This window comes from Oncorhynchus kisutch, linkage group LG12, assembly GCF_002021735.2.
Source record: "Oncorhynchus kisutch isolate 150728-3 linkage group LG12, Okis_V2, whole genome shotgun sequence".
NCBI lineage: Eukaryota > Metazoa > Chordata > Actinopteri > Salmoniformes > Salmonidae > Oncorhynchus > Oncorhynchus kisutch.
In genome coordinates, this window is record NC_034185.2 from 6,472,908 (window position 1) to 6,497,144 (window position 24,237).

At 48.1% G+C, this 24,237-nt stretch overlaps 1 protein-coding gene across 3 annotated transcripts in view; it reads right to left on the bottom strand.

Annotated features, from left to right (window-relative positions):
• LOC109879165 (kinesin-like protein KIF13B) overlaps window positions 1-24,237 on the bottom strand; it is a 66,440-nt gene that overhangs the window by 30,788 nt on the left and 11,415 nt on the right. For all 3 annotated transcript variants that reach the window (XM_031836782.1, XM_031836779.1, XM_031836780.1), the window contains exons 7-23: window positions 23,084-23,176; window positions 22,321-22,501; window positions 21,942-22,029; window positions 21,471-21,605; window positions 20,295-20,407; window positions 17,804-17,915; window positions 15,746-15,958; window positions 12,263-12,373; window positions 11,746-11,880; window positions 11,451-11,581; window positions 11,093-11,179; window positions 10,779-10,966; window positions 10,302-10,539; window positions 9,938-10,100; window positions 7,337-7,483; window positions 2,617-2,766; window positions 108-200 (exon numbers count right to left, since the gene is read on the bottom strand). In XM_031836782.1, the coding sequence (XP_031692642.1) occupies window positions 108-200; window positions 2,617-2,766; window positions 7,337-7,483; window positions 9,938-10,100; window positions 10,302-10,539; window positions 10,779-10,966; window positions 11,093-11,179; window positions 11,451-11,581; window positions 11,746-11,880; window positions 12,263-12,373; window positions 15,746-15,958; window positions 17,804-17,915; window positions 20,295-20,407; window positions 21,471-21,605; window positions 21,942-22,029; window positions 22,321-22,501; window positions 23,084-23,176 (2,378 nt within the window). The remainder of the gene's footprint in view (window positions 1-107; window positions 201-2,616; window positions 2,767-7,336; window positions 7,484-9,937; window positions 10,101-10,301; window positions 10,540-10,778; window positions 10,967-11,092; window positions 11,180-11,450; window positions 11,582-11,745; window positions 11,881-12,262; window positions 12,374-15,745; window positions 15,959-17,803; window positions 17,916-20,294; window positions 20,408-21,470; window positions 21,606-21,941; window positions 22,030-22,320; window positions 22,502-23,083; window positions 23,177-24,237) is intronic.

The window sequence follows — 24,237 nt, forward strand, 5'->3', positions numbered from 1 at the left end:
TACACCTGTTGTATTCAGCACATGTGACAAATTGATTTTGATTCATTTCTTTCTCAGAACGTGCTCCAGGACCGGAGGTTTCAGTGTCTCTGTTGAAAATCTCTTACCACACACTCCATTTTGCGAGTCTCTCCATCTGCAGTAGTCTCCTCCAGCCCCTCGCTTCCCCGCCACACCTCTACATGGAGACGCCCTGCCACCTAACAGACAGAAAGACAAACAATCTCATTAACCCTTTACACTGCGGGGATATTGGCCTATATTATTGGAAAAGTTTATTTAAAAGAAAACAATCTGAAAATACATAAACCATGGAGGCAATTGAAAAGGGAAACATTTTGGAGATCACAGGGACATTATTAGACAAAAAAAGGCAACAAGATCCCAAAAAATCCAAACTTTACACTGTTGATTTTACGTGTTTTACTGTACGTTTCACCACAGTTGTTAACGAAATCTGAAAACACTCTGGGTACATTCAGTAACATGACGAGAATATTCCTGGGATAATGTGGTGTAGGTGCAACGTAAGACAAAGAAACAACAAGGGTTTCAGTGAGAGGACTAACTGGTTGCCTCACAGGGTTTCAGTGAGAGGACTAACTGGTTGCCTCACAGGGTTTCAGTGAGAGGACTAACTGGTTGCCTCACAGGGTTTCAGTGAGAGGACTAACTGGTTGCCCCACAGGGTTTCAGTGAGAGGACTAACTGGTTGCCTCACAGGGTTTCAGTGAGAGGACTAACTGGTTGCCTCACAGGGTTTCAGTGAGAGGACTAACTGGTTGCCTCACAGGGTTTCAGAGAGAGGTCTAACTGGTGTCTCCAAGTGGCCCCACACATCTCTCCAGTGTACACAGTTCATTTCAATGCACTTTTATGACTCAAAGAAGAGTCTTCCACTATACGTTTGCTTTTTTGAGCTCTCCTCGCTGAGTCGTCGAGGAACTAGAGCAAGGACACTTGTAGTTGTTTTGTTTGGGACACAAAACAGCGTCCCCACAACTGTCGTTTAGGCAACCCTAAAACAGACCATTTATAAAACACCAATCAGGGTCAGGTGGGCATCATTTGAAAGCTTCTTCTATGGCCAACATGACTAGCTCAGTTATATAAAACATTACAGTGTTGGGCTTTCATGTGTAATTCAGGGAAACAGATCATCCCATTGGTGCCCATAGAAAGGAGTCCTGAGAGGATTCAGGTGTGTGAGAGACGACAAAACAGGCTCATTGTGTTCAGAACAACCCAGAGCACGACGCCGTGTCACCATGCACAGCTAACCTAGTGATTATAAACGTTGACACTGTATATATGACATGAGATATATATATTATTTGGAAATGTAAATTGCACATTTGGACTCACAGGTGATTGGTTTGTATGACATCAGAGCTGTATTTATTATAATCCTCAACAGGATTATATATATTTTTAAATAGACTCCCCTTAAATTTAAAACATTTTCCCTCACTCAGACAACAAAACATTTCCCTCACTCAGACAACAAAACATTTCCCCTCACTCAGACAACAAACATTTCCCTCACTCAGACAACAAAACATTTCCCCTCACTCAGACAACAAAACATTTCCCCTCACTCAGACAAAACATTTCCCCTCACTCAGACAACAAAACATTTCCCCTCACTCAGACAACAAAACATTTCCCCTCACTCAGACAACAAAACATTTCCCTCACTCAGACAACAAAACATTTCCCCTCACTCAGACAACAAAACATTTCCCCTCACTCAGACAACAAAACATTTCCCCTCACTCAGACAAAACATTTCCCCTCACTCAGACAACAAAACATTTCCCCTCACTCAGACAACAAAACATTTCCCCTCACTCAGACAACAAAACATTTCCCTCACTCAGACAACAAAACATTTCCCTCACTCAGACAACAAAACATTTCCCTCACTCAGACAACAAAACATTTCCCTCACTCAGACAACAAAACATTTCCCTCACTCAGACAACATTTCTAAAGTTGGCCAATCAGTGGGAGGGATCGGGGCAACTTTATGTCGAGCGAGGTGCAGAAGATCAGAAAGACTGTCAATCAAAACCCAGACAGAAGAGCAGAGGCGGAGCTCTAACATCATCTATAGCATGTTACTGTACAGCCACTGAGCTCTGACCTCATCTATAGCATGTTACTGAACAGACACTGAGCTCTGACCTCATCTATAGCATGTTTACTGAACAGCCACTGAGCTCTGACCTCATCTATAGCATGTTACTGAACAGACACTGAGCTCTGACCTCATCTATAGCATGTTCCTGTACAGCCACTGAGCTCTGACATCATCTATAGCATGTTTACTGAACAGCCACTGAGCTCTGACCTCATCTATAGCATGTTACTGAACAGCCACTGAGCTCTGACCTCATCTATAGCATGTTGCTGTACAGCCACTGAGCTCCAAATGTAGGCATTTATGTCCAATTCTGCCATGTTCAACCTGTATACATACGGGTACGAGTGTATGAGGTTAACTAATGACTGAACTTTTAGCATAATTTGTCTGACATGTCACCCACGTAATCTGATTGATGACGGGCACTGCAGCTTAATGAGATGAACACACACACACACGCACACGCACACCTCTCCCTTCTGGTTGATGATGGGTACAGCGTACTGCAGCTTGACGTCGTAGAAGAGACAGGCCAGAAACACGTTGGCCACTCCTATCAGACTGTGGTTCTCCTGCTCGTCGAAGAACGGGTCGGCACGCTTGAAGTAAGAACGCATCACCTAGACAGAGGGAGAGAGGAGGAGAGGGAGACAGGAAGGGAGAGACAGGAAGGGAGAGACAGGAAGGGAGAGACAGGAAGGGAGAGACAGGAAGGGAGAGACAGGAAGGGAGAGACAGGAAGGGAGAGACCGGGTGAGAGGGGAGACCGGGTGAGAGGGGAGACCGGGTGAGAGGGGAGACCGGGTGAGAGAGAGAGACAGGAAGGGAGAGACAGGGTGAGAGGGGAGACCGGGTGAGAGGGGAGACCGGGTGAGAGGGGAGACCGGGTGAGAGGGGAGACCGGGTGAGAGGGGAGACCGGGTGAGAGGGGAGACCGGGTGAGAGGGGAGACCGGGTGAGAGGGGAGACCGGGTGAGAGGGGAGACCGGGTGAGAGGGGAGACAGGGTGAGAGGGGAGACAGGGTGAGAGGGGAGACAGGGTGAGAGAGGAGACAGGGTGAGAGGGGAGACAGGGTGAGAGAGGAGACAGGGTGAGAGAGAGACAGGGTGAGAGAGAGACAGGGTGAGAGAGAGACAGGGTGAGAGAGAGACAGGGTGAGAGAGAGACAGGAAGGGAGAGACAGGGTGAGAGGGGTGACAGGGGGAGACAGGGTGAGAGGGGAGACAGGGTGAGAGGGGAGACAGGAAGGGAGAGACAGGAAGGGAGAGACAGGGTGAGAGGGGAGACAGGGTGAGAGGGGAGACAGGAAGGGAGAGACAGGAAGGGAGAGACAGGGTGAGAGGGGAGACAGGGTGAGAGGGGAGACAGGGTGGGAGAGGGGAGACAGGGTGAGAGAGGAGACAGGGTGAGAGGGGAGACAGGAAGGGAGAGACAGGAAGGGAGAGACAGGGTGAGAGGGGAGACAGGGTGGGAGAGGGGAGACAGGGTGAGAGGGGAGACAGGGTGAGAGGGAGAGACAGGGTGAGAGGGAGAGACAGGGGAGACAGGGTGAGAGGAGAGACAGGGTGAGAGGGGAGACAGGGTGAGAGGGGAGACAGGGTGAGAGAGAGACAGGGTGAGAGAGAGACAGGGTGAGAGAGAGACAGGGTGAGAGAGAGACAGGGTGAGAGAGAGACAGGGTGAGAGAGAGACAGGGTGAGAGAGAGACAGGGTGAGAGAGAGACAGGAAGGGAGAGACAGGAAGGGAGAGACAGGGTGAGAGGGGAGACAGGGAGAGACAGGGTGAGAGGGAAGACAGGGTGAGAGGGGAGACAGGGTGAGAGGGGAGACAGGAAGGGGGAGACAGGAAGGGAGAGACAGGGTGAGAGGGGAGACAGGGTGAGAGGGGGAGACAGGGTGAGAGGGGAGACAGGGTGAGAGGGGAGACAGGGTGAGAGAGAGACGGTGGGAGAGGGGAGACAGGGTGAGAGGGGAGACAGGGTGAGAGGGGAGACCAGGGTGCGAGGGAGACAGGGTGAGAGGGGAGACAGGGTGAGAGGGGAGAGACAGGTGAAGGGGAGACCGGAAGTGAGAGGGAGACAGGGTGAGAGGGGGAGACAGGGTTGCGAGAGGAGACAGGGTGAGAGAGAGACAGTGTGAGAGAGAGACAGGCAGGAGGTTTTTTGAGAGAGAGACAGGAAGGAGAGACGACAGGAAGGAGAGACCGGGTTGAGAGGGAGGACAGGGAGAGAGGGAGACCGGAGAGAGGGGAGACCGGACGGGGAGACAGGAAGGGGAGAGACAGGGTGAGAGGGGAGACAGGGAGAGACAGGGTGAGAGGGAGAGACAGGGTGAGAGGGGAGACAGGAGGAGACAGGGTGAGAGGGAGACATGAAGAAGGGGAGACAGGACGGGAGAGACAGGGTGAGAGGGGGAGACAGGGTGACGGAGGGCGGGCCAGGAAGGGAGAGAGACAGGGTGAGAGGGGAGACAGGGTGAGAGGGGAGACAGGGTGAGAGGGGAGACAGGGTGAGAGGGGAGACAGGGTGAGAGGGGAGACAGGGTGAGAGGGTGAGAGGGGAGACAGGAAGGGGGAGACAGGAAGGGAGAGACAGGGTGTGAGAGGAAGAGACAGGGTGAGAGGAAGAGACAGGGTGAGGGAGACACAGGGTGAGAGGGAGACACAGGGTGAGAGGGAGACACAGGGTGAGAGGGAGACACAGGGTGAGAGGGAGACACAGGGTGAGAGGGAGACACAGGGTGAGAGGGAGACACAGGGTGAGAGGGAGACACAGGGTGAGAGGGAGACACAGGGTGAGAAGGGAGACACAGGGTGAGAGGGAGACACAGGGTGAGAGGGAGACACAGGGTGAGAGGGAGACACAGGGTGAGAGGGAGACACAGGGTGAGAGGGGAGACACAGGGTGAGAGGGGAGACACAGGGTGAGAGGGGAGACACAGGGTGAGAGGGGAGACACAGGGTGAGAGGGGAGACACAGGGTGAGAGGGGAGACAGGGTGAGAGGGAGACACAGGGTGAGAGGGGAGACACAGGGTGAGAGGGGAGACAGGGTGAGAGGGGAGACACAGGGTGAGAGGGGAGACACAGGGTGAGAGGGGAGACACAGGGTGAGAGGGGAGACACAGGGTGAGAGGGGAGACACAGGGTGAGAGGGAGACACAGGGTGAGAGGGAGACACAGGGTGAGAGGGAGACACAGGGTGAGAGGGAGACACAGGGTGAGAGGGAGACACAGGGTGAGAGGGAGACACAGAGTGAGAGGGAGACACAGAGTGAGAGGGAGACACAGGGTGAGAGGGAGACACAGGGTGAGAGGGAGACACAGGGTGAGAGGGGAGACAGGGTGAGAGGGGAGACAGGGTGAGGCAGTAGACTAGGGCACTATCCACTTTTATTTTTTTAAACGCTCTTCTTCATCTGAAATGATTGGAAAGGACTGGACCAGTGAAAACAATATGGAGGCAGTTGGTCATTACGTTGGCCTTACACCTGAGCTGTGTTCGAATACTCACACCAACCGTACTATTTGTGATGTGAATTGAGTATATAGTATGCTTAATGGTCATAGTATGGATATAGTTAGTATGCCAAAATGTTCCCGGGTGTCATTCTAAGTAGAAATGCAGAGAACACTATATCTGTAACTTTGGGACCCATAATGCAATTCTTCAGGAAATGGCTTCACATTTTCAGATGTGAAGAAAATGGCGGAAAAAAAGCATAATTAAACTATTGCCAGCAGCACAGGTACAGTCACCAACGCTCTAGATACCATGAAAACAGCCTACCCAGCTCTGCTAGGCAGAGTAAATTTGGCAGAGTGGCCTCATTGGTGTCTGGAAGTAGCTAGCAAGCCAGCCAACGCTAGCCTGGGTGCTTGACTGCCGTTGTAAGGTCAGAACCAAAATCAACCCGACTCCTCGGCCCAAGCGTCCAGTATGCGCTCAGAGGGCGAAACGCTCTGAATTTACAAACAATGTGACAACGCTCTGAATTTACAAGCGCTCTCTGGCACTCAAAATTGAATTTAAGAACACACCCGAAGTCGTAAATTGTCTAGTCATTTGTTATGCTAACTAGCTAGCAAGAGGTTGCATAGCAACAGCATCAACTTCTGGTAGACAGGCAAAAAGCGCTAGTAAGCTTAACTGAAAGGATACTGTTCGTTTACAGTAAACTAATAGTACACACACAGTCATGGCCAAAAGGTTTGAGAATGACACAAATATTCATTTTCAAAGTCTGCTGCCTCATTTGCATTATGGCAATTTGCATATACTCCAGAATGTTATGACGAGTGATCAGATGAATTGCAATTAATTGCAAAGTCCATTTTTGCCATGCAAATGAACTGAATCACCCAAAAAAAACATTTCCACTGCATTTTAGCCCTGGCACAAAAAGACTAGCTGACATGTCAGTGATTCTCTCATTAACACAGGTGTGAGTGTTGACGAGGACAAGGCTGGAGATCACTCTGTCATGCTGATTGAGTTTGAAAAACAGACTGGAAGCTTCAAAAGGAGGGTGGTGCTTGGGATCATTGGGGCGGCAGGGTAGCCCTAGTGGATAGAGCGTTGGACTAGTAACCGGAAGGTTGCAAGTTCAAACCCCCGAGCTGACAAGGTACAAATCTGTCGTTCTGCTCCTGAACAGGCAGTTAACCCACTGTTCCTAGGCCGTCATTGAAAATAAGAATTTGTTCTTAACTGACTTGCCTGGTTAAATAAAATAAAAATAAAAAATCCTTGTTCTTCCTCTGTCAACCATGGTTACCTGTAAGGAACCATGTGCCGTCATCATCAGTCATGATGTGGCCCAGAAGTTAATTGGCAGTATGCCAGGGCGGATTGCAGAGGTCTTGAAAAAGAAGGGTCAACACTGCAAATATTCACTATTTGCATCAACCCCATGTAATTGTCAATAAAAGTAATTATACTTCAGTATTCCATAGTAACATCTGTGGAAATTAATATTTGTGTCATTTTCAATATTTGTGTCATTATTTTGGCCACTCATTATGTATGTAGTATACAGTATGTTAACTCTGGTTAGTTATTTTAGATCAGAACAATGAAGAACAGGAGGGAAGGGGTAAACTTTGAGACAATCTAGAGTCTCGTGTCTTAGAAGTAGTTAACCACATCACTCAACTTCAACTTCACACACACACACGGGTTGTAAACTCACAGGGTTGTCTTCGTCATAGTCCTTCCACTCCTGGTACAGTTCTCTCATGTCCACCAGTCTGTTCTCCATCTTCTCCAGAGCCCAGATCTGTTTTCCTTTCCCCTTACGCCTCACCTGCACCGCGGGCTCACTCAGCACCGCATCACGCTGGAGAGAGATTTTATTAGGATCTCATTTCGACTAATCTTCCAAGAGTCCTTAAACATTAAAAAAACAAATTTAGAATAGGATCACATATAACACACTGTTACAGACATAATACACTAACATAGTGACCAGATAAATATAAATACAGATCGATTCCTTCATCCAGCACAACGGTCCAATGTATTATACTAAAATGGTTTTAAAAGTATTAATTACATTTATATAATTGAAAGGTGTCTGGTTTGCTCAGATATATTATAACATTTCTTTACTGCTCTAAAATCAACATGTTATTTTGCCTATTTCTCTTTTCTGTCTGTATAACACATAGATGGGGGACAATCTGTTCCTACTCTTTATACTGAATACTGCTATGAATACAGTTTGGCCATTTTTCAAATGGTACAATAAGCATGTTGTTTTTTTCAATGATCTTGTTGATTGATGACCAACCAAGAGCAGACCACAACAGAAGAACCATATATACACCTTAAAACAATCCTAGCTGCTTTGTTCTTTTTAAATTGATTTATTTAACCTTTTATTTTACTAGACAAGTCAGTTAAGAACTAATTCTTATTTACAATGACGGCCTAGGAACAGTGGGTTAACTGCCTGTCCAGGGGCAGAACGACAGATTTGTACCTTGTCAGCTCGGGGGTTTGAACTTGCAACCTTCTGATTACTAGTCCAACTCTCTAACCACTAGGCTAGCCTAGGAAAAATGTTTTTAAAGTATTAATTACATTTATATAATTGAAAGGTGTCTGGTTTGCTCAGATATATTATTAAATTTCTTTACTGCTCTAAAATCGACATGTTATTTTGCCTATTTCTCTTTTCTGTCTGGACAATCTATTCTTACTTACTGAATGTCTGTCTCTTACCAACTGAATACAGTTTGTCCGTTTTCAAATGGTGAGATACAATAAGCATGTTGTTTTTTCAATGATCTTGTTGATTGATTGACCAACCAAGAGCATTGTACATGACTACAACAGAAGAACCATATCTCCACTTTAAAACAATCCTTTGTTCTTTTTAATTAGATTTATTTAATTTTATTTTACCAGACAAGTCAGTTAAGAACAAATTCTTATTTACAATGAGGGCCTAGGAACAGTGGGTTAACTGCCTTGTTCAGGGGCAGAACAACATTTTTACTTTGTCTGCTCGGGGATTCGATCTTGCAACCTTCTGGCTACTAGGCTACCCGCCTCTAACCGCTAGGCTACCCGCCTCTAACCGCTAGGCTACCCGCCTCTAACCCGCCGCCCCAATTAATCTGTAGCCTCCTAATTTCACCTGCTGTTGTATTTCCCCAGATCACAGAACAGTCGTCCACCTGACTCCCAATAAATGATTGGGTTATTTGCTTAAGAATCTTTCCTGGTAAATATTTTGCTATCCTTTTGATCATGCATGCAGTTTTTATATATATATATATATATATATATATATATATATATATATATATATATATATATTTAAAAAAATATATATTTTTATACATAGATAAGTTATTTGAGACGACCATGATAAGCCGTTGCTGCACTCCCAGTAGTTTGGTTTCTGCCACTTCCTCAATTTGTACTTCCCCCGTACTTAATTGTGTTCCTGGTGGATCAGACCAACATAATCTTGGTTTTCTTGGTGATTAAAACAAGTATGTTCAAACCCACTCCCTGATATTTCCCAGGTCTACTTGTAGAGCTTACTGTACCTGTTGAACCGATTGTCTTGATGCATAAATTGTAATATCTGCAAATATAGTAGTTTGAGTTTCAGATAAGGCATAAGGAAGGTCGTTGATAGATATATATTTATATTTTATTGGTTATTGGACCAGCAGGTCATCACTGCCTCTCTACAGCACGGAGAGTGAGACAGAGGGTTAGGGATGGTTATTGGACCAGCAGGTCATCACTGCCTCTCTACAGCACGGAGAGTGAGACAGAGGGTTAGGGATGGTTATTGGACCAGCAGGTCATCACTGCCTCTCTACACAATGCAGAGATTTGAACCAACCTGTCAGTTACTATGTGATGATCTAGATGCTTCCTGCTGATTCAGTATGTATGAGGAGCTGTGTCAAAGTAACTTGTACATAAATAGTTATTAAGTAAAAAAGTGGCCCAAGGCAGCTGCCCTGTGGTATTCCACAGTTTTAAAGCATGAGGGGAAGAAAATGAACCATTGATATAGGTTGCCAGAGAGAGACAGAGAGAGACAGAGAGAGACAGACAGAGACAGAGAGAGACAAAGAGACACACAAAACCCACTGCAACACCTCACATGAAAGCAATGCAGAGACACATAGCACTTTTGTCAGTATTTGTCTGACTGTGTACTGTAAAGCTGATAGTGTTATCATGGTAGTTACTGCGCAGTCAGTCAAACACAGAACTTTCCCCCCTCTTACACACACACACACACACACACACAACACCCTACCTTTCTGTTGGCATTGAGGTTAGCAGCAGGTATTTGCAGTGTGACCAGGTACTCCGTCCTCTTGTTGAGTTCCTCAGCTATGAAGCCAGCCTCCTGCACCAGCAGGTTAGCTCTGACGATCTGTTGTCTCAGCCTTCGCAGGCTACGCGTCATCATGGCCTCTCTACAGCACGGAGAGTGAGACAGAGGGTTAGGGATGGTTATTGGACCAGCAGGTCATCACTGCCTCTCTACACCATGCAGAGATTTGAACCAACCTGTCAGTTACTATGTGATGATCTAGATGCTTCCTGCCGATTCAGTATGTATGAGGAGCTGTGTCAAAGTAACTTGTTTCGTGGCCGTTTAACCCTTGACCCCTCACCTGTCCTCGCTCCAGCGGCGCATGCGTGTCTGGGCGCAGGGTGATGATGCGAGCGATGCTGCCGAGGGACCGGCTGGCTCCAGGTCTGCAGGCAGCAGGGTGTGTTTCTCTGCAGGAGGGAGCCTCTTCCTCAGCTGCTGCAGCTCCTGCTCGTACATCTGTCTCTGTCGCTCCAGAGCCGTCCTCTTCTCCTCCTCGTGCTGTCGCTCCAACGTCTGGAGGACAGACTGCATGGGGTCTGGGAGGGAGGGGGGAGAGGGGGGGAGCGGGAGGGGAGTGGGAGGGAGAGAGCAGGAGGGGAGGAGCGGGGGGAGAGGGGGGGAGCGGAAGGGAGGGGTTAGTGATGAAACGTAGGAAAACGAATGGATCTGAGATCAGACTGACTGAACATGTCTGTATCTACCTTAGATGAATGCAATGTAAGTCTCTCTGGATAAGAGTGTCTGCCAAATGACTACAATGTAAAAAAATTGTCACCGTTGTTGCCCATGCCTTTCATCATGACCTCTGTCTGGGCGAAATCGTATCCGAAGCTGACCTCGCTGGAGACGTCACTGGCCGTATCAAAGTCCACCTCCAACTGGTCAGTACTGAGGAAACTCTTCATCACACCACCCTCCTCATCCTCACCCCCCGCATGGGCCAGGTGTCTGGGCAGGTTGATCCTGAGAGCGACAGAGCAAGAGAGCGGCTTTAACCAAAACAACAGTGTTTGTGAATTAATGGCTTCAATACAACAGAACAGCTGCCACTCAAGTAGAGGGAGACAGCTGTTCTGTAAACTCATCGACCTGAAGAAGTGGTTGTTTCCCCACAGGATGCGGTCTCCATGGTGAAGCTGGACTGGGTTGGTGACTGAAGAGCCATTCACACACGTACTGCAGACAGAGACAGTCATGACTATTTACAGTAGATGTAACAGAAACTAACTATAGCAGTTTTGTACCGTGCATTGTGGTGTGTGTGTGTGTGTAACCCTACCGTGCGTTACAGTGTGTCTGTGTGTGTGTAGCCCTACCGTGCGTTACAGTGTGTGTGTGTGTGTGTGCGGTGTGTGTGTAGACCTACCGTGCGTTACAGTGTGTGTGTGTGTAGCCCTACCGTGCGTTACAGAGTGTGTGTGTGCGGTGTGTGTGTGTGTAGTCCTACCGTGCGGTGCGGTGTGGTGTGAGCACCACTCCAGTCTCAGCGGTGATGTTGATGACACAGTGTTCAGGGTGGATGGCCATACCACACAGCTGGATATCCTGAGAGTCAGCAGAGCCAACACGCGTGTGCTCCTACACACGGGACACAAACATGGGACAGACCATAGACAGGTGGGTTAATATGTTATTACGTCAGCCAAGCCTGCACACAGGACTCAATCACTACCATGAAGAAGAAAAAAAAATCCCAGATTGTAGCTTTAAGATCTGTGAATAGGATAAGTTGCTGACTGTACCTTTAGGTAGTAGACCAGCAGTTCGTTGAGGGCAGGGTCAGCGTTGAGGTTGACAAGGAAACACTTGTCATCTACCACTCTGATACCAGACGACTGGAGAGAGATGCCTAGAGACTCCAACTGTTTCTGACGCTCCTACAGCACAACATAGAAGATAGATGACTGGAGAGAGATACCTAGAGACACCAACTGTTTTGGTCTCTCCTACAGTACACACACAGTGGACAGTAGTAAAGACATTAGACAGTCGTAGACTGGAGAGAGATACCTAGAGACACCAAATGTTTCGGTCTCTCCTACAGTACACACAGTCGTAGACTGGAGAGCGATACCTAGAGACTACAACTGTTTCTGGCGCTCCTACAATACACACACACACCACACAGTGGACAGTAGTAAAGACAGCAGACAGTCGTAGACTGGAGAGAGATACCTAGAGATTCTAGCTGCGTGTGAGGAAAGAAACATAATAAAACACAGAAAACTATCAGTACAGCAGGACTGTACGTGTAGCAACCTGAGCGACTGCCTCAGTCTTGCGTAATTTCTGCTCCCAGGTAACAGTCATCTCCTGGATCAGCTTCTCCGATTCCTCCAGCCTGTCCTTCAGATCTGGAGCCTTCATGGACTGACAGGGAGAAGAGACAAATCAAATACACATTCATCACAGGTCAAACAACAGGTATAGACTAACAGTTAAATGATTACTTACAGGCCCTTCCCAACAATGTAGAGAAAAATAATAAAATACACAATGACAACTTGTCTATATACACAGAGTACCAGTACTGAGTCCCTGTCCAGGGGTACGAGGTAATAACTTGTCTAAATACACACAGAGTACCAGTACTGAGTCCCTGTCCAGAGGTACGAGGTAATGGAGGTGGATACATATAGTTCTTCAGAAAGTATTCAGACCTTAACTTTTTTCTACATCTTGTTACGTTACAGCCGTATTCTAAACTTCATAAATTGAAGTGCGGGGGGGGGAGTTATGACTTAACAGCCGGTAATAAATAGTTAGCCGAAACTCTTTCTTGCCCTGCAGTATTGGGAAACAAATCCCTTTGTCTACAGAAGACCTTTGGGAACAATATTAATGACACAGGAATGTTGTTATTAATGTTCCACGGGGGATCTAAAGAATTATCCTGTCATGTGGTTTATTATTTTGTGATGTCATTAAGGATGGTATGCCAAAGTAACTGTGAAAGTGTACGTGTCCTATGTGTCAAGTTTACATCTAAATGTGGTAGAAAATATATTATTAAACATATAGTTTTGTGAAGATAAAATTGTACTATAATACATAAATCGACAACTTCACCATAGGAGTCATCCAGTTCAACAGAGATGGAACGACGATCAAGGACAGCTACGCATAAATACATATGACATTTCTAATCCAAAAAAGCAGTGGTTAGGGTGCTAAGTATAAATATTTACCTGAGAGTAGCTTCCAAATGTATCGAAGGGTTGTCTTACTTTGTCTCTCCCTCTCTTTACCTACCCCTCCATCTCCATGTGTAACAAGCCGTCATATCTTGTCAGTCCACTAGTGACTTTTATCTCTTGTAAATGTGTACAGTCGTGGCCAAAAGTTTTGAGAATGACACAAATATTAATTTTCACAAAGTTTGCTGCTTCAGTGTCTTTAGATATTTTTGTCAGATGTTACTATGGATACTGAAGTATAATTACAAGCATTTCATAAGTGTCAAAGGCTTTTATTGACAATTACATGAAGTTGATGCAAAGAGTCAATATTTGTAGTGTTGACCCTTCTTTTTCAAGACTTCTGCAATCCGCCCTGGCATGCTGTCAATTAACTTCTGGGCCACATCCTGAAATGCAGTGGAAATGTTTTTGGGGGATTCAGTTCATTTGCATGGCAAAGAGGGACTTTGCAATTTACTGCAATTCATCTGATCACTCTTCATAACATTCTGGAGTATATGCAAATTGCCATCATACAAACTGAGGCAGCAAACTTTGTGAAAATTAATATTTGTGTCATTCTCAAAACTTTTGGACACGACTGTGTATTCTGTGTTATTATTTAGTTAGTAAATAAATGATTTAATCAGTTTGTACTGAATATTCTTGCGGATCCAAGGATTATGTGACGTTCAGAACGAGATTGATGAGGTAATAATAATTGACTGTTATTCATGTAAGTGATACAGTTGAAGTCGGAAGTTTCATAAGTCATTAAAACTCGTTTTTCAACAACTCCTCAAATGTCTTGTTAACACACTATAGTTTTTGGCAAGTCAGGGCATCTACTTTGTGCATGACAAGTCATTTTTTCCTACAATTGTTTACAGACAGATTATTTCACTGTATCACAATTCCAGTGGGTCAGAACCCTATATACACTAAGTTGACTGTACCTTTAAACAGCTTGGAAAATTACAGAAAATGATTTAGAAGCTCCTGATAGGCTAATTGACATAATTTGAGTCAATTGGAGGTGTACCTGTGGATGTATTTCAAGGCCTACCTTCAAACTCAGGGCCTCTTTGCTTGACATCATGGGAAAATCAAAAGAAATCAACCAAGACCTCAGAAAAGAAATTGTAGACCTCCACAAGTCTGGTTCATCCTTGGGAGCAATTTCCAAACAACTTAAGGTACCACGTTCATCTGTATAAACAATAGTACGCAAGTATAAACACCATGGGACCACGCAGCCGTGATACCGCTCAGGAAGGAGACCCGTTCTGTCTCCTAGAGATGAACGTACTTTGGTGCGAAAAGTGCAAATCAATCCCAGAACAACAGCAAAGGACCTTGTGAAGATGCTGGAGGAAACAGGTACATAAGTATCTATATCCACAGTAAAACGAGTCCTATTTCGACATAACAGTCCGCTCAGCAAGGAGGAAGCCACTGCTCCAAAACCACCATAAAAAGAGCCAGACTACGGTTTGCAACTGCACATTGGGACAAAGATCGTACTTTTTGGAGAAATGTCCTCTGGTCTGATGAAACAAAAATAGAACTGTTTGGCCACAATGACCGTTGTTAAATTTGGAGGAAAAAGGGGGGGGCTTGCAAGCCGAAGAACACCATCCCAACCGTGAAGCACGGGGGTGGCAGCATCATGTTGTGTGGGTGCTTTGCTGCAGGAGGGACTGATGCACTTCACAAAATAGATGGCTTCATGAGGGTGGAAAATTATGTGGATATATTGAAGCAACATCTCAAGACAACAGTCAGGAAGTTAAAGCTTGGTCGCAAATGGGTCTTCCAAATGGACAATGACCCCAAGCATACTTCCAAAGTTGTGGCAAAATGGCTTAAGGACAACAAAGTCAAGGTATTGGAGTGGCCATCATAAAACCCTGAACTTAACCCTATATTGCAAATGTGTGGGCAGAACTGAAAAAGCATGTGCGAGCAAGGAGGCCTACAAACCTGACTCCGTTACACCAGCTCTGTCAGGAGGAATGGGCCAAAATTCATCCAACTTATTGTGGGAAGCTTGTGGAAGGCTACCCAAAATTTCGGACGCAAGTTAAACAATTTAAAGGCAATGCTACAAAATACTAATCGAGTGCATGTAAACTTCTGACCCACTGGGAATGTGATGAAAGAAATAAAAGCTCAAATCAATCATTCTCTCTACTATTATTCTGACATTTCACAGGGCTGTAACGGGGCTGTAAAAACAAAACTACTCCCCCACAAGCCACTCCCCCCACAAGCCACTCCCCCACAAGCCACTCCCCCACAAGCCACTCCCCCCCACAAGCCACTCCCCCCCACAAGCCACTCCCCCCCACAAGCCACAAGTCATTCAACCTGTGTTCTAAGTCTAGCCGTTAGCTCCTAATCACTAGTCTGACGGTTTTCATTAATCCATGTTAGTCTCACCAAGATAAGAGCTGTTCAAGATGGCAGCATTGCGCAAAGTTACGAAAGTTTCACAGTTGTTGTGAACCTCCGCCTCAGTGAGCTGGTGTTGCTCGTTATATAATTATTAACCATTCAGTACCTCCGCCTCAGTGAGCTGGTCTCGTAGTTTCTCCACCTCCTCCCGTAGCTCTCTGATGATGCGTGCGTTGGGGTCTTCGTTGACGACGGCGTGGTTGACGATGCTCTTAGCCCGGTCTGCGTAGCGCAGCGTGGACAACGTCTCGTCGTAGTTATCACCTGCTGGACTCACCGTGGCCACCATGGCAGTCCTACTGTTACCACCCAGACTGTCCTGGAGAGAGGAGAGAGAAAAGACAGACTGTTACCACCCAGACTGTCCTCGAGAGGGAGGAAAAAGACAGAAGAAATGTGAAATCTGAAGATGAGGTTACTCACCGTTTTACCACATACAGTATCAGTCAATAGTCTAGACACACCTACTCATTAAATAACTTTTATTTTCTACATTGTAGAATAATAGTGAAGACATCAAAACTATGAAATAATACATATGGAATCATGTTGTAAACAAACAAAAAAAAGTGTTGAACAAATTAAAATTATATTTTAGATTCTTCAAAGTAGCCACCCTTTGTCTTGATGACAGTTTTGCACACTCTTGGCATTCTCTCAACAAGCGTCACCTGGAATTCTTTTCCAACAGTCTTAAAGCAGTTCCCACATATGCTGAGCACTTGTTGACTGCTTTTCCTTCACTCTGCGGTCCAACTCATCTCAAACAATCTCAATTGGGTTGAGGTTGGATGATTGTGGAGGCCAGGTCATCTGATGCAGCACTCCATCACCCTCCATCTTGGTCGAGTAGCCCTTACACAGCCTGGAGGTGTGTTGGTACATTGTCCTGTTGAAAAACAAACGATTGTCCCACTAAGCACAAACCAGATGGGATGGTATATCGCTGCAGAATGCTGTGGTAGCCATGCTGGTTAAGTGTGCCTTGAATTCCAAATAAATTACCAACATTGTCACCAGCAAAGCACCATCACACCACCTCCTCCTCCATGCTTCACGGTGGGAACCACACATGCGGAGATCATCCGTTCACCTCCTCTGGGTCTCACAAGGACGCGGCGGTTGGAAACAAATATATCAAATTTGGACTCACCAGACCAAAGGACAGATTTCCACTGGCCTAAGTTCCATTGCTCATGTTTCTTGGCCCAAGCAAGTCTCTTCTTCTTATTGGTTTCCTTTAGTAGTGGTTTCTTTGCAGCAATTCAAGTAGTCTGCCCTGAACAGTTGATGTTGAGATGTGTCCGTTACTTGAACTCTGTGAAGCATTTATTTGGGCAGCAATTTCTGAGGCTGGTAACTCTAATGAACTTATCCTCTGCAGCAGAGGTAACTCTGGGTCTTCCTTTCCTGTGGCGGTCCTCATGAGAACCAATTTCATCATAGCGCTTGATGGTTTTTGATACTGTCGTTTCTCTTTCGCTTATTTGAGCTGTTCTTGCCATAAAATGGACTTGGTCTTTTACCAAACAGGGCTATGTTCTGTATACCCCCCCTACCGATTGGCTTAAACGCATGAGGACGGAAAGAAATGCCACAAATTAACTTTCAACAAGGCACACCTGTTAATTAAAATGCATTCCAGGTGACTACCTCATGAAGCTGGTTGAGAGAATGTCAAGAGTGTGCAAAGCTGTCATCAAGGCAAAGAGTGGCTACTTAAACAAATCCAAATATAGCTTCACTTTTTTTTTGGTTTCTACATTATTCCACAGTGTTGATGTTTTCTATTATTCTACAATGTAGAATATAGTACAAATAAAGAACAACCCTGGAATGAGTAGGAGTGTCCAAACTGTTCACTGGTTCTGCATGTAGTTTATTTATTTACCTTTATTTAACTAGGCAAGTCAGTTAAGAACAAATTCTTATTTACAATGACGGCCTAGGAACAGTGGGTTAACTGCCTGTTCAGGGGCAGAATGACAGACTTGTACCGTGTCAGCTCGGGGGTTTGAACTTACAACCTTCCGGTTACTAGTCCAACGCTCTAACCACTAGGCTACCCTGCTGCCCCATAGTGTGGAAGGAGAGACCAGATCAATACTGTTACAGTTGGAGAATGTGACGTGGTAATAACCCATATAATGGAATTATAACCTACCTTGAGTAGCCAGGTCAGAACTGAGTCTCTGTAGGGAACAAACTTGGTCTTGTTCTTCCCTGCTCCTTGGTCTGCCAGCGCTGAGATCACCAGGCCCAGCGTGCTCAGAGACCTGGCCACACCCACACAGTAATGAATGTTAAGAAAAACATGAAGACATCAAAGTGTGTTACATTTTGAGAGAGAGGTGAGAGAGAGAAGTGAGAGAAGTGTGAGGGTGAGAGAGAGGTGAGAGAGAGGGTGAGAGCGAGAGAGAGGGTGAGAGCGAGAGAGAGGGTGAGAGCGAGAGAGGGTGAGAGGGTGAGAGCGAGAGGGTGAGCGAGAGAGAGAGAGAGGGTGAGAGCGAGAGAGAGGGTGAGAGCGAGAGAGAGAGGGTGAGAGCGAGAGAGAGAGGGTGAGAGCGAGAGAGAGGGTGAGAGCGAGAGAGAGGGTGAGAGCGAGAGAGAGGGTGAGAGCGAGAGAGAGGGTGAGAGCGAGAGAGAGGGTGAGAGCGAGAGAGAGGGTGAGAGCGAGAGAGAGGGCGAGAGCGAGAGAGGGCGAGAGCGAGAGAGGGCGAGAGCGAGAGAGAGGGCGAGAGCGAGAGAGAGGGCGAGAGCGAGAGAGAGGGCGAGAGAGAGAGAGAGGGCGAGAGAGAGAGAGAGGGCGAGAGAGAGGTGAGAGAGGGTGAGAGAGAGACTGGTGTGAGAGAGGGTGAGAGCGAGAGAGAGGGTGAGAGCGAGAGAGAGGGTGAGAGCAAGAAGAGGGTGAGAGCGAGAGAGAGGGTGAGAGCGAGAGAGAGGGTGAGAGCGAGAGAGAGGTGAGAGCGAGAGAGGGTGAGAGCGAGAGAGAGGGCGAGAGCGAAAGAGAGGGTGAGAGCGAGAGAGAGGGCGAGAGCGAGAGCGAGAGAGAGGGCGAGAGCGAGAGCGAGAGCGCAGAGAGAGGGCGAGAGCGAGAGCGAGAGAGAGGGCGAGAGCGAGAGAGAGGGCGAGAGCGAGAGCGAGAGAGAGGCGAGAGGCGAGAGCGAGAGAGAGAGGCGAGAGCGAGAGCGAGAGAGAGGGCGAGAGCGAGAGCGAGAGAGAGGGCGAGAGCGAGAGCGAGAGAGAGGGCGAGAGCGAGAGAGAGGGCGAGAGCGAGAGAGAGGGCGAGAGCGAGAGAGAGGGGCGAGAGCGAGAGAGAGGGCGAGAGCGAGAGAGAGGGCGAGAGCGAGAGAGAGGGCGGAGAGCGAGAGAGAGGGCGAGAGCGAGAGAGAGGGCGAGAGCGAGAGCGAGGCGAGAGCGAGAGAGAGGGCGAGAGCGAGAGAGGGCGAGAGCGATGAGAGAGGGCGAGAGCGAGAGAGAGGGCGAGGCGAGAGAGAGAGAGGCGAGGAGGGCGAGCGAGAGAGAGCGAGAGAGAGAGAGGGCGAGAGAGAGAGGGTGAGAGCGAGAGAGAGGGGAGAGCGAGAGAGAGGGTGAAGAGCGACGAGGAGAGGGTGAGAGCGAGAGAGAGGGTGCGCGCGAGAGAGGGGTGAGAGCGAGAGAGAGGGTGAGAGCGAGAGAGAGGGTGAGAGCGAGAGAGAGGGTGAGAGCGTGAGAGAGGGTGAGAGGGAGAGAGGGTGAGAGCGTGAGAGAGAGGGCGAGAGCGGAGAGAGAGGGTGAGAGCGAGGGCGGAGCGGGTGAGAGCGAGGGCGAGAGCGAGAGAGAGAGGGCGAGAGCGAGAGAGAGGTGTGAGAGCGAGAGAGAGGTGAGAGCGAGAGCGAGGGCGACGAGCGAGGGCAGAGAGCAGGGCGAGAGAGAGGCAGGGCAGAGAGCGCGGGTTGAGAGCGAGGGTGAGAGCGAGGGTGAGAGCGAGAGAGAGGGTGAGAGCGAGAGAGAGGGTGAGCGAGAGAGAGGGTGAGAGCGAGAGAGAGGGTGAGAGCGAGAGAGAGGGTGAGCGAGGGGTGTGCGAGAGAGAGAGGGTGAGCGAGGGGTGAGCGAGAGAGGGTGAGAGCGAGAGAGAGAGGGTGAGAGCGAGAGAGAGGGTGAGAGCGAGAGAGAGGGTGAGAGCGAGAGAGAGGGTGAGAGCGAGAGAGAGGGTGAGAGCGAGAGAGAGGGTGAGAGCGAGAGAGAGGGCGAGAGCGAGGGGCGAGAGAGAGGGCGAGAGAGAGGGCGAGAGAGAGGGCGAGAGAGAGAGAGAGGGTGAGAGCGAGGGTGAGAGCGAGGGTGAGAGCGAGAGAGAGGGTGAGAGCGAGAGAGAGGGTGAGCGAGAGAGAGGGTGAGAGCGAGAGAGAGGGTGAGCGAGAGAGAGAGGGTGAGCGAGGGGTGAGCGAGAGAGAGAGGGTGAGCGAGGGGTGAGCGAGAGAGGGTGAGAGCGAGAGAGAGAGGGTGAGAGCGAGAGAGAGGGTGAGAGCGAGAGAGAGGGTGAGAGCGAGAGAGAGGGTGAGAGCGAGAGAGAGGGTGAGAGCGAGAGAGAGGGTGAGAGCGAGAGAGAGGTGAAAGAGAGAGATGTTTGAGCGAGAAAGATGTGTGAGAGAGAGAGAAAGATCTAGAAAACATACTTGTTGATGTTGCTTCCTTCCTTCATTCTCTCTCCAGTAGCTCCAGTCTTAGCAGCTCTCTCACTGCCGGCCAGATCCACCAGACTCAGCTTACTGACCTTCTCACCACTCGTCTACGAAACACCACACGGCTCTAATCAGAGCTCTACGAAACACCACATGGCTCTAAACAGAGCTCTACGAAACACCACACGGATCTAAACAGAGCTCTACGAAACACCACACGGCTCTAAACAGAGCTCTACAAAACACCACACGGCTCTAATCAGAGCTCTACGAAACACCACACGGCTCTAAACAGAGCTCTACAAAACACCACACGGCTCTAAACAGAGCTCTACGAAACACCACATGGCTCTAAACAGAGCTCTACGAAACACCACACGGATCTAAACAGAGCTCTACGAAACACCACACGGCTCTAAACAGAGCTCTACGAAACACCACACGGATCTAAACAGAGCTCTACGAAACACCACACGGCTCTAAACAGAGCTCTACAAAACACCACACGGCTCTAAACAGAGCTCTACGAAACACCACACGGCTCTAAACAGAGCTCTACAAAACACCACACGGCTCTAAACAGAGTTCTACGAAACACCACACGGCTCTAAACAGAGCTCTACGAAACACCACACGGCTCTAAACAGAGTGCTATGAAAAATGTTATTTGTTGGCAATACAACGTTAGCAACAAAGCCAGTTGGAGAAAATAAAGTCAGTGGAGCAAAATTTAAAGTATTTTTTTGGTTAAATAAATGATTTTAGATTAAACTACTGTGATTTGGTGATGTCAACACATGTATTCACGTACTAGTGTCAAAGCAATCATTTGCAAGATGCTGGTTTTGAATGTGAACAAACGTGTTCTACCTCAGAACCCAGGTCTGTGACTGTGTGTATGTTGGACCTACCTCAGAACCCAGGTCTGTGACTGTGTGTATGTTGGACCTACCTCAGAACCCAGGTCTGTGAGTTGATCCTACCCCAGAACCCAGGTCTGTGACTGTGTGTTGATCCTACCCCAGAACCCAGGTCTGTGACTGTGTGTTGATCCTACCCCAGAACCCAGGTCTGTGACTGTGTGTGTTGGACCTACCCCAGAACCCAGGTCTGTGACTGTGTTGATCCTACCCCAGAACCCAGGTCTGTGACTGTGTGTGTTGGACCTACCCCAGAACCCAGGTCCATTAGAGTGTGTGTGAGGATGATGTTGAAGACGGCGTGGGACCTGCTGCTCTCCTCGTTCATATTCGTGGCTGCTACTGTACGAGACTTGTTACCCTCTGACATCAGACACTCTATGTCCTGTAGAGAAAGAGAGAGGGGGAAGGAGAGAGGGAAGGAGAGAAAGAGAGAGAAAGCGAGAGAGAGAGAAAGCGAGAGAAAGCGAGAAAGCGAGAGAGAAAGAGTTGTATTGGCTGGTCTCTCTAATGTAGGCACTTAGATATAGTAGCAACACCAGTCCTCTCTTGACAAACAAAATGTATTCCAATGAGACCAAGCTGGGCCAATAGAAGTAAACAAAATGTATTCCAATGAGACCAAGCTGGGCCAATAGAAGTAAACAAAATGTATTCCAATGAGACCAAGCTGGGCCAATAGAAGTAAACAAAATGATATAAAACAACTGTATGAAAGCACCTTATAGCAGGCTACAGCCAGACGGGACAGACCATCAACGTAAGGCCCGAACACCTTGTGTTCTCTCACTCGCAGGGCCTGACGACTTCTGAGAACAGACAGGTTGTTATTATTAAAGACCATCCTTTTGGGGGGGGGGGGGGACAACAACAAACAAAAAACACCCTTTCTACTCTTGATCACTTGGAATAAATGTTTTCATGATGTGTGAGAGACCATCTCTAAGCAGCGATATGAATGTTAGTGTTCAGTGTGTTAACCCTGGATGTAAAGGGACGGCCCTCTTTTACTCACATTTATCTGTCTGTTACTGTTGATTAAAAAAAACATTTTAAAAAACTTGATCACCAAAAAAAAACAGAGTTCCTGTTCTCCTCACCCTTTGGGATCCAGTAGATCCCGAACCTTCTCGTTGTAGATCTCCATAAAGGAGACCTCTACAGTGAAGCTCTCTCCCTCCCTCTGTTCCTGTAGGATCCGGTCAAACAGAGAGCTGCACAGCCGCGGAATCAGACCTGGCTGCTCTGACGAACCCATCATGGTGTACGACTTCCCTGAGCCTGGTGGGGGCACACGGCCAATCAAATCAGTGGATCAGTGAAGCTTAGCCAATGTAAAAAAAAATAGAAAAATCAGTGGATCAGGAGGGCTCAGCCAATCAAAGCTAGAGAGGTGAGGCACTGCCAATTAAATCACAGGCCAAAACTGTTTGTTTGAGAAAATGCAAAATAAGAAATTGGACTAAAAGTGTTTGAACTGAGTTTGAAGTGTGTGTCACATGGTGTGTGTTATTGAATGTCTGAGTAACTACTCTAATATGGTAATTCCCGCCTTTGAGGTTCCCGCCTTTGAGGTTCCCGCCTTTGAGGTTCCCGCCTTTTTCGAGGTTCCCGCCTTTTCGAGGTTCCCGCCTTTTCGAGGTTCCCGCCTTTTTGAGGTTCCCGCCTTTCGAGGTTCCCGCCTTTCGAGGTTCCCGCCTTTCGAGGTTCCCGCCTTTTCGAGGGAGTTTTTTCTAGCCACTATGTTTCTGCATCGCTTGTTCTTTGTGGTTTTAGACTGGCTAATTGTATATAACTTTGTGACATCTGCTGATGTAAAAAGGGCATAATAAAAATAAATTTGATTAATTAACTGGTACCAACCTGTCTGTCCATAAGCGAAGATACAGGCATTATAGCCCAAGAAGGCATTGTCCAGAAGACTTTCTCCAAGGCACTGGAACACGACCTCTTGACCTGAGAGAAACACATTACATTCCAATTGAGTTTCACTAGAATATGTGGCTATTTCTCCAAGGCAGAGATTTCTCTTCCCTGAAGACAAGAGTCTGGTTTTCCAGGTCTGTTCCTTTCTACAGGTGTACTAGTTCAGTTAAAGCTGGGGCCTGTTTTTCCCTCCACGCAGCCCTCTGGGACCAGGAAACACAGTGCTTCCCTCCACACAGCGCTCTGGGACCAGGAAACACAGTGCTTCCCTCCACGCAGCGCTCTGGGACCAGGAAACACAGTGCTTCCCTCCACGCAGCGCTCTGGGACCAGGAAACACAGTGTTTCCCTCCACGCAGCGCTCTGGGACCAGGAAACACAGTGCTTCCCTCCACGCAGCACTCTGGGACCAGGAAACACAGTGCTTCCAGCCCCTCCACGCAGCGCTCTGGGACCAGGAAACACAGTGCTTCCAGCCCCTCCACGCAGCGCTCTGGGACCAGGAAACACAGTGCTTCCCTCCACGCAGCGCTCTGGGACCAGGAAACACAGTGCTTCCCTCCACATAGCGCTCTGGGACCAGGAAACACAGTGCTTCCCTCCACGTAGCGCTCTGGGACCAGGAAACACAGTGTTTCCCTCCAGGCAGCGCTCTGGGACCAGGAAACACAGTGTTTCCCTCCAGGCAGCGCTCTGGGACCAGGAAACACAGTGTTTCCCTCCATGCAGCGCTCTGGGACCAGGAAACACAGTGCTTCCAGCCCCTCCACGCAGCGCTCTGGGACCAGGAAACACAGTGATTCCAGCCCCTCCACGCAGCGCTCTGGGACCAGGAAACATAGCGATTCCCTCCACGCAGCGCTCTGGGACCAGGAAACACAGTGCTTCCCTCCACGCAGCGCTCTGGGACCAGGAAACACAGTGCTTCCCTCCACGCAGCGCTCTGGGACCAGGAAACACAGTGCTTCCCTCCACGCAGCGCTCTGGGACCAGGAAACACAGTGCTTCCCTCCACGCAGCGCTCTGGGACCAGGAAACACAGTGCTTCCCTCCACGCAGCGCTCTGGGACCAGGAAACACAGTGCTTCCCT